At 37.5% G+C, this 9,102-nt stretch overlaps 1 protein-coding gene across 2 annotated transcripts; it reads left to right on the forward strand.

The window, feature by feature from the left end:
- The first annotated feature begins 5,984 nt into the window (after positions 1–5,984).
- On the forward strand, positions 5,985–8,884 carry LOC126369764 (uncharacterized). Of its 2 annotated transcripts, XM_050014327.1 has the most exons (4): positions 5,985–6,913; positions 7,124–7,246; positions 7,634–7,825; positions 8,470–8,884. In XM_050014327.1, the coding sequence occupies exons 1-4, from the start codon at positions 6,847–6,849 to the stop codon at positions 8,517–8,519; spliced, it is 432 nt and encodes a 143-aa protein (XP_049870284.1). In that variant the 5' UTR covers positions 5,985–6,846; the 3' UTR covers positions 8,520–8,884. The 2 variants fall into 2 exon arrangements, with proteins under 2 accessions (XP_049870284.1, XP_049870285.1); XM_050014328.1 differs by lacking the exon at positions 7,124–7,246.
- Positions 8,885–9,102: the final 218 nt, after the last annotated feature.

Below are 9,102 nucleotides of genomic sequence, written 5' to 3' on the forward strand. Positions count from 1 at the left end.
TAGAGTGAACTACGCTGACGTTCGCTCTAGCGGAACGTCGTTTGCATATGGCGGCGGGGCGGTCGTCTTGTCAGTGTGACAGTTCGAGGGACAGCCGCCTGCGCACCGTACCGCGACGGATCGCTTTAAATCCGAGGAATCCTTAACCATTTCTGTTGATTAATAGTGATTTATGTGCCTTAATAGTGTGATACAATAATTTAGAAGTTCATTTTGTTTCAAAGTACTTTAAATTAAATAACGTGTGATTAAGTAACTATTAAATTGTTTTAACTACCCACGTCCAGTGCTACATTAGAAAAATGACTGAGTCCGATGAAGGCCCTACTGCGCCTTTAAGTACAATTATTTGTTATACAATAAACGGCCGCGTGTGGACCCGAAGCGCTCACTCGGTTTTATTTTATTAAATGCACTGCTATTGTATCTGTTGTTTCTATTACACTCCACACGACTAAAGATTATACCCCTACCCGCCCTGTCTCGGTTACGAACCGTGAAGAAAGCGATATTTAACGTAAATAGTAACGTATATCTGGAGTATGTCTACCCCGTAAGGATACTGTCATCACAGCCTTTCACAAAATCAATCAAGAACACCGTATTTTAATTTCTTAAGACCGCAGAAACGGATGATGCGATAAGTGAACATTTTACCCACCCTGAGCCGGAGGTCTCGCAAAAGAACACAAAAAGCAACAAAGCTGCCGGACCAAATGAAATACCCCGAATTTCTACAACATTTTGGAAAAATAAGTAAATAAGTAAATGATTGAATGAGTGAATGAGTAAATAAGTAAATAAATAAGAAAAGAAGAAATCCAAAAATTGTCAAAATTGTGAGTGGTTTTTTCTATGCAGATATGTGACCGTGGCTTCCTAATAAATCGCAACAGGGAGGGTGGGGGGGGCGATTTTTTTGCGTTCCCGACGTCCTAGACCCGCGAGAGAGGCCTTAAAATTTTCGTAAAGACGAGGGCTACCATATAACGCAATAAAATAGAGAGACTTCTATAACATTTTGTTGCAGTAGACTGATATTTCGAAATTTCTTTGCTAATAACACGAAAAATACATGAATACTCAAAAAAAAATATTTAAACCTATTAAATTGCAAAAAATATAACGGCCAGAACAAAAACCAAACCCTACCCACACCCGAAACAAAGAAAATTGAAACGTAATTATACCCTAACCTAAAACCATGTAAACCAAAATAACCCAAATATACCAAAACTAAACCCAAACCTAAGAAAACTCAAAACTAACAAAATCCAAACCTAACATAATTCAAACCTAACAAAACCCAAACCTAAAAAAACACATACCTAACAAAACACAAACCTAACCCAAAACTAAACAAACCCAAACCTAACAAAATTAAAACCTAAAAAAATTCAAACCAAACCCAAACCCAAACCCAAACCAAAACCCAAACCAAACCCAAACCTAACCCAAACCCAAAATTAATAAAACCCAAACCTAACCCAAACCCAAACTTAACAAAAACCAAACCTAACAAAACCCAAACCTAACAAAACACATACCTATTAAAACCCAAACCTAACCCAAACCTAACAAAACCCAAAACTAACAAAACACATACCTAACAAAAGACAAACCTAACCCAAAACTAAACAAACCCAAACCTAATCCAAACCCAAACTTAACAAAACCCAAACCTAACCCAAACCCAAACCTAACCCAAACACAAACCTAACCCAAACCCAAACCTAACCCAAACCTAACCCAAACCCAAACCTAACCCAAACCCAAACCCAAACTTAACAAAACCCAAACCTAACCCAAACACAAACTTAACAAAAACCAAACCTAACAAAAACCAAACCTAAAAAAACCCAAACCTAACAAAATCCAAACCTAAAAACCAAACCTAACAAAACCCAAACCTAACGAAACCCAAACCTAACAAAACCCAAACCTAAGAGATCCAAACCTAACAAAACCCAAACTGAACAAAACCCAACCCAAAAAAACCCAAACCTAACAAAATTAAAACCAAACCCAAGCCTAACCCAAACCCAACCCAAACCTAACCCAAACCTAACCCAAACCCAAACCTAACAAAACTCAAACCTAACAAAACCCAAACCTAATCAAACCGAAGCATAACAAAATTCAAACCAAACCCAAACCTAACCCAAACCCAAACCATACCTAAACCTAACCCAAACACAAACCTAACAAAACCCAAGCCTAACCCAAACCTAACACAAACCTAACCCAAACCTAACCCAAACCTAACCCAAACCTAACCCAAACCTAAAGCTAAAAAAATTTAAACCAAACCCAAACCTAATCCAAACCCAAACCTAATCCAAACCCAAACCAAACCCAAACTTAAAAAAATTTAAACCAAACCCAAACCTAATCCAAACCCAAACCTAACCCAAACCCAAACTTAACAAAACCCAAACCTAACCCAAACCCAAACTTAACAAAAACCAAACCTACAAAAACCAAACCTAAAAATACCCAAACCTAACAAAATCCAAACCTAAGAAAAACCAAACCTAACAAAACCCAAACCTAACAAAACCCAAACCTAACAAAACCCTAACCTAAGAAACCCAAACCTAAGAAACCCAAACCAAACAAAACCCTAACCTACTATTGCACCTTTACTACCATCACTATGTATGACCACATTTACTGCAATAAAATTCATTTCATTTCATTTCATTTCGTTTCATTTCATTTCAAAACCAAACCTAACAAAACCCAAGCCTAACCCAAACCTAACAAAATTCAAACCAAACCCAAACCTAAATAAACCCAAACCTAACAAAACGCATACCTAACAAAACACAAACCTAACCCAAACCTAAACAAACACAAACCTAACAAAATTAAAAACAAACCCAAGCCTAACCCAAACCTAAACCTAACAAAACCCATACCTAACAAAACACAAACCTAACCCAAACCCAAACCTAACCCAAACCTAAGCCCAAACCTAACAAATCTCAAACCTAACAAAACCCAAAACTAAACAAACCCCAAATATAACAAAATTCAAACCAAACCCAAGCAAGCAAGCAAGCAAGCAAGCAAGCAAGCAAGCAAGCAAGCAAGCAAGCAAGCAAGCAAGCAAGCAAGCAAGCAAGCAAGCAAGCAAGCAAGCAAGCAAGCAAGCAAGCAAGCAAGCAAGCAAGCAAGCAAGCAAGCAAGCAAGCAAGCAAGCAAGCAAGCAAGCAAGCAAGCAAGCAAGCAAGCAAGCAAGCAAGCAAGCAAGCAAGCAAGCAAGCAAGCAAGCAAGCAAGCAAGCAAGCAAGCAAGCAAGCAAGCAAGCAAGCAAGCAAGCAAGCAAGCAAGCAAGCAAGCAAGCAAGCAAGCAAGCAAGCAAGCAAGCAAGCAAGCAAGCAAGCAAGCAAGCAAGCAAGCAAGCAAGCAAGCAAGCAAGCAAGCAAGCAAGCAAGCAAGCAAGCAAGCAAGCAAGCAAGCAAGCAAGCAAGCAAGCAAGCAAGCAAGCAAGCAAGCAAGCAAGCAAGCAAGCAAGCAAGCAAGCAAGCAAGCAAGCAAGCAAGCAAGCAAGCAAGCAAGCAAGCAAGCAAGCAAGCAAGCAAGCAAGCAAGCAAGCAAGCAAGCAAGCAAGCAAGCAAGCAAGCAAGCAAGCAAGCAAGCAAGCAAGCAAGCAAGCAAGCAAGCAAGCAAGCAAGCAAGCAAGCAAGCAAGCAAGCAAGCAAGCAAGCAAGCAAGCAAGCAAGCAAGCAAGCAAGCAAGCAAGGTTTAGGTTTAGGTTTAGGTTTAGGTTTAGGTTTAGGTTTAGGTTTAGGTTTAGGTTTAGGTTTAGGTTTAGGTTTAGGTTTAGGTTTAGGTTTAGGTTTAGGTTTAGGTTTAGGTTTAGGTTTAGGTTTAGGTTTAGGTTTAGGTTTAGGTTTAGGTTTAGGTTTAGGTTTAGGTTTAGGTTTAGGTTTAGGTTTAGGTTTAGGTTTAGGTTTAGGTTTAGGTTTAGGTTTAGGTTTAGGTTTAGGTTTAGGTTTAGGTTTAGGTTTAGGTTTAGGTTTAGGTTTAGGTTTAGGTTTAGGTTTAGGTTTAGGTTTAGGTTTAGGTTTAGGTTTAGGTTTAGGTTTAGGTTTAGGTTTAGGTTTAGGTTTAGGTTTAGGTTTAGGTTTAGGTTTAGGTTTAGGTTTAGGTTTAGGTTTAGGTTTAGGTTTAGGTTTAGGTTTAGGTTTAGGTTTAGGTTTAGGTTTAGGTTTAGGTTTAGGTTTAGGTTTAGGTTTAGGTTTAGGTTTAGGTTTAGGTTTAGGTTTAGGTTTAGGTTTAGGTTTAGGTTTAGGTTTAGGTTTAGGTTTAGGTTTAGGTTTAGGTTTAGGTTTAGGTTTAGGTTTAGGTTTAGGTTTAGGTTTAGGTTTAGGTTTAGGTTTAGGTTTAGGTTTAGGTTTAGGTTTAGGTTTAGGTTTAGGTTTAGGTTTAGGTTTAGGTTTAGGTTTAGGTTTAGGTTTAGGTTTAGGTTTAGGTTTAGGTTTAGGTTTAGGTTTAGGTTTAGGTTTAGGTTTAGGTTTAGGTTTAGGTTTAGGTTTAGGTTTAGGTTTAGGTTTAGGTTTAGGTTTAGGTTTAGGTTTAGGTTTAGGTTTAGGTTTAGGTTTAGGTTTAGGTTTAGGTTTAGGTTTAGGTTTAGGTTTAGGTTTAGGTTTAGGTTTAGGTTTAGGTTTAGGTTTAGGTTTAGGTTTAGGTTTAGGTTTAGGTTTAGGTTTAGGTTTAGGTTTAGGTTTAGGTTTAGGTTTAGGTTTAGGTTTAGGTTTAGGTTTAGGTTTAGGTTTAGGTTTAGGTTTAGGTTTAGGTTTAGGTTTAGGTTTAGGTTTAGGTTTAGGTTTAGGTTTAGGTTTAGGTTTAGGTTTAGGTTTAGGTTTAGGTTTAGGTTTAGGTTTAGGTTTAGGTTTAGGTTTAGGTTTAGGTTTAGGTTTAGGTTTAGGTTTAGGTTTAGGTTTAGGTTTAGGTTTAGGTTTAGGTTTAGGTTTAGGTTTAGGTTTAGGTTTAGGTTTAGGTTTAGGTTTAGGTTTAGGTTTAGGTTTAGGTTTAGGTTTAGGTTTAGGTTTAGGTTTAGGTTTAGGTTTAGGTTTAGGTTTAGGTTTAGGTTTAGGTTTAGGTTTAGGTTTAGGTTTAGGTTTAGGTTTAGGTTTAGGTTTAGGTTTAGGTTTAGGTTTAGGTTTAGGTTTAGGTTTAGGTTTAGGTTTAGGTTTAGGTTTAGGTTTAGGTTTAGGTTTAGGTTTAGGTTTAGGTTTAGGTTTAGGTTTAGGTTTAGGTTTAGGTTTAGGTTTAGGTTTAGGTTTAGGTTTAGGTTTAGGTTTAGGTTTAGGTTTAGGTTTAGGTTTAGGTTTAGGTTTAGGTTTAGGTTTAGGTTTAGGTTTAGGTTTAGGTTTAGGTTTAGGTTTAGGTTTAGGTTTAGGTTTAGGTTTAGGTTTAGGTTTAGGTTTAGGTTTAGGTTTAGGTTTAGGTTTAGGTTTAGGTTTAGGTTTAGGTTTAGGTTTAGGTTTAGGTTTAGGTTTAGGTTTAGGTTTAGGTTTAGGTTTAGGTTTAGGTTTAGGTTTAGGTTTAGGTTTAGGTTTAGGTTTAGGTTTAGGTTTAGGTTTAGGTTTAGGTTTAGGTTTAGGTTTAGGTTTAGGTTTAGGTTTAGGTTTAGGTTTAGGTTTAGGTTTAGGTTTAGGTTTAGGTTTAGGTTTAGGTTTAGGTTTAGGTTTAGGTTTAGGTTTAGGTTTAGGTTTAGGTTTAGGTTTAGGTTTAGGTTTAGGTTTAGGTTTAGGTTTAGGTTTAGGTTTAGGTTTAGGTTTAGGTTTAGGTTTAGGTTTAGGTTTAGGTTTAGGTTTAGGTTTAGGTTTAGGTTTAGGTTTAGGTTTAGGTTTAGGTTTAGGTTTAGGTTTAGGTTTAGGTTTAGGTTTAGGTTTAGGTTTAGGTTTAGGTTTAGGTTTAGGTTTAGGTTTAGGTTTAGGTTTAGGTTTAGGTTTAGGTTTAGGTTTTGTTGACAATTGCAACATAAAAATACCTTTTAAAAAAAAGGTTATAAAAAATATTCATTCTTTACTATTTTTAAATTAATTTTGTATTCATCGAACTTCTCTTATTGTCGGACGTGTTTGTAACCTTTATAATTTCTACTAAAACCGAATTATATACGAAGTGGCAAAACAATCAGCGTTTCCTTTAATACAGTTTGCGAGTGGTGAAATAATCAGTCCACACACATTTTAACATGGTCCTTCGAAAGTGACCACTTCGTGTTCAAGAATTTTACCATCACACGACGATCACCGACAACGATCTAAGAGAGACGACGACATTATTTTATATACCATCAAGAGGATTGAGATACCTACCGTGCTGTTCAGTATATCGGGCCGGTCAACAACGTATCAAGAAGATTCTCATACAAGACAATCAAGACTTTTCTTTCAGCAATTTTATTTCAGCATTATAATATATTTCGACGCTACATATTGTTTTTGCAACATAACCGTGAGTCAACAATTTATATTACTCCGGTCAAGAACATCGTCGCATCATTTCATTCAAGATTTTCATTCAAGACAGCAAAAAAAATTTCAAGATTTCGCGCCGTTTTCGCTTCAAGAAACAAACGAAGATCGGCATACGTCACACGGAACGGAACAAAACGGTTTGACAAATATACTTCACGAACCTAGAAACCGCGCCAAAAGCACGACTTCGCGCGCGATCGTCCTTTTTTATTTTTTACTTTTTTTATTTGTCTGTGGTTTCATTCATGACGCATGCGCGTTTTGTTTGACGGACGTTGATGCGTGTTATCAATTGTTATCTTGTAAACTTTACTTGTAAAAAGTTCAAAAAGTGTAATTGTGCAGTGAAATGGCGGAGAAATCTCATTCTTCCAAGGGTTTAAAGGAGGCAGTGGCCTCGCGAGGTTACTTAAAAGGTACGCTCACTAGGTTATATCAATTTTGTATCAAAAAAGATGATGTGCTTAATACAGACATTGAAATTCTCGTTTCGAAACGTGAACGTTTAACTTCCACGTTTAAAGAGTATGAATCTCTCAATAAGTGCATCCTGGCTCTTAATCCTGATGACAACGAGGATTATACTGATACGGATAATAAATTCTATTACTGTATATGCACACTAGATCGTGAAATAAGGCGTCGTGAACCCCGCATAGAAAACCCGCCTCCGACCACTACAATGACTTCTCCAGCCACTCCACTGAGCAAAATTAATTTGCCACCAATAGAGCTTCCCACCTTCAGTGGTAAGTTTACTGATTATGTGCCCTTCATAAACTTGTATATGTCATTAATACACAATAACCCATCTCTGGATTGTGTACAAAAGTTGTACTATTTAAGATCATATGTAAAAAATGAGCCATTTGAAATGATTAAGAACTTGCCTTTGACCTCTGACAGTTATGAAAAAGCCTTAAATTTGTTAGATAAGCGTTTTAACAATAAGTTTAAAATTCTGAATGATCACATCCACACCATCTTGGATATCAAATCAGTGGTTAAGTCTACAGCTAGCTGCTTGAGAGAGTTTGTGGCTGTTGTCAGACAACACATAGCGGCCATTTCAAATCTTGATCCTAATGTAAAATACTGGGATGCTATAATATTGTGTATTCTGTCTCGAAAATTAGATACATATACTGCTCGGGCATACCAGCTCGATAGAGACATGGAGAAGGAGCCAACGCTGAACGACTTCCTGAGCTTCCTCGATCAAAGAGCTCTGGCGCTGGAAAATGCTGAGCCAGGGAATGCTCAGTACCGGTCACCGAATGCAAAGGTGGTAACACATGTTACCAAGGAGGAGCAAGCCTGTGTATACTGTGAGTATAACCACAAGTTATTTACTTGCAAAAAATTCAATTTACTTCCAGTCAATGAAAGACTGAAATTTATTAACGACAAAAAGCTGTGCAACTTATGTCTGGGTGCGCATGCAGGAAAATGTAGGTATCACTTTCGCTGTTCAGTGTGCAAGAAGTCACATAATACTCTGCTACACTGTGACGAGAAGCCTATATCCGCCGCATCTCCTGTTACTTTGATGACAGGCAATTATAATAATGATGTTCTTCTTCCCACAGCAAAAGTAAAAGTCATTGCCCAAGATGGTACTGAGGTCCATCTTAGAGCCCTGCTGGATAGTGGCTCACAGCTATCATTCATCACCAGTGAAGCTGTACAACTGCTTGGATTTAAGCCAGCCCAAGTCGATACTAATGTCATAGGCATTACTAATGCTAAAAGCAATCTCAAATTCTGCCTGCCTTTAGATATACATTCAATGAATTTACCTTTTAAAACTATTGCAACATGCCACGTTGTTGATGCAATTACTTGCAAGCTGCCTCAGATTGAGTGGGATATGACAGGTTTCACAATTCCAGAGAACATTAAACTGGCAGACGACCAATTTAATGTGCCCGGTGACATACACCTCCTAATGGGCGCTGACATATTTTTTCAGATCCTGCTGCCGACGGAGTTACCCAGCAGCAGTCGAGCGACGCCGCATAGCGCGAGGCAACCCAGTCTCATCAACACTAAGTTCGGGTATATTATTGCAGGGAGTTTGCCACAAAGGAGTATCAACAAAGTCTGTAACAAGGTATCTTTAAAATGTATTGCTTGTGAAGCTGATGTTAATAACACATTAACTCAATTTTGGAAGACTGAAAGTGTCCCACAAATATTTAATGAAACAAATTCAGAACAAGAACTGACTGAACATATTTTTCAAAATACTGTGCAGTTAAAGGATAAACAGTTTGAAGTGGCCTTGCCTTTGAAGCTGCCTATCGGCGATATTAATGATACTTTAGGTGAATCCTTTCATTTTGCTTTAAAACGATTTTTGAATTTGGAGAAAAAATTACATAATAATTCCAATCTTTTCTCCGAGTATAAAAAGTTCATTGATGAATATATATCTCTAAACCATGGCCATTATGTAGACATTGAGCAGTATGACTTGAATAAAGATGCGGTGTATTTTTTACCCCATCATGCAGTAATTAAAGAAGGTAACAAAACAACAAAATTGCGAACAGTTTTCGATGGTTCAATGAAAACTAATAAGAAAGTTTCGCTTAATGACTTA

This window comes from Pectinophora gossypiella, chromosome 9, assembly GCF_024362695.1.
Source record: "Pectinophora gossypiella chromosome 9, ilPecGoss1.1, whole genome shotgun sequence".
Taxonomy (NCBI): domain Eukaryota; kingdom Metazoa; phylum Arthropoda; class Insecta; order Lepidoptera; family Gelechiidae; genus Pectinophora; species Pectinophora gossypiella.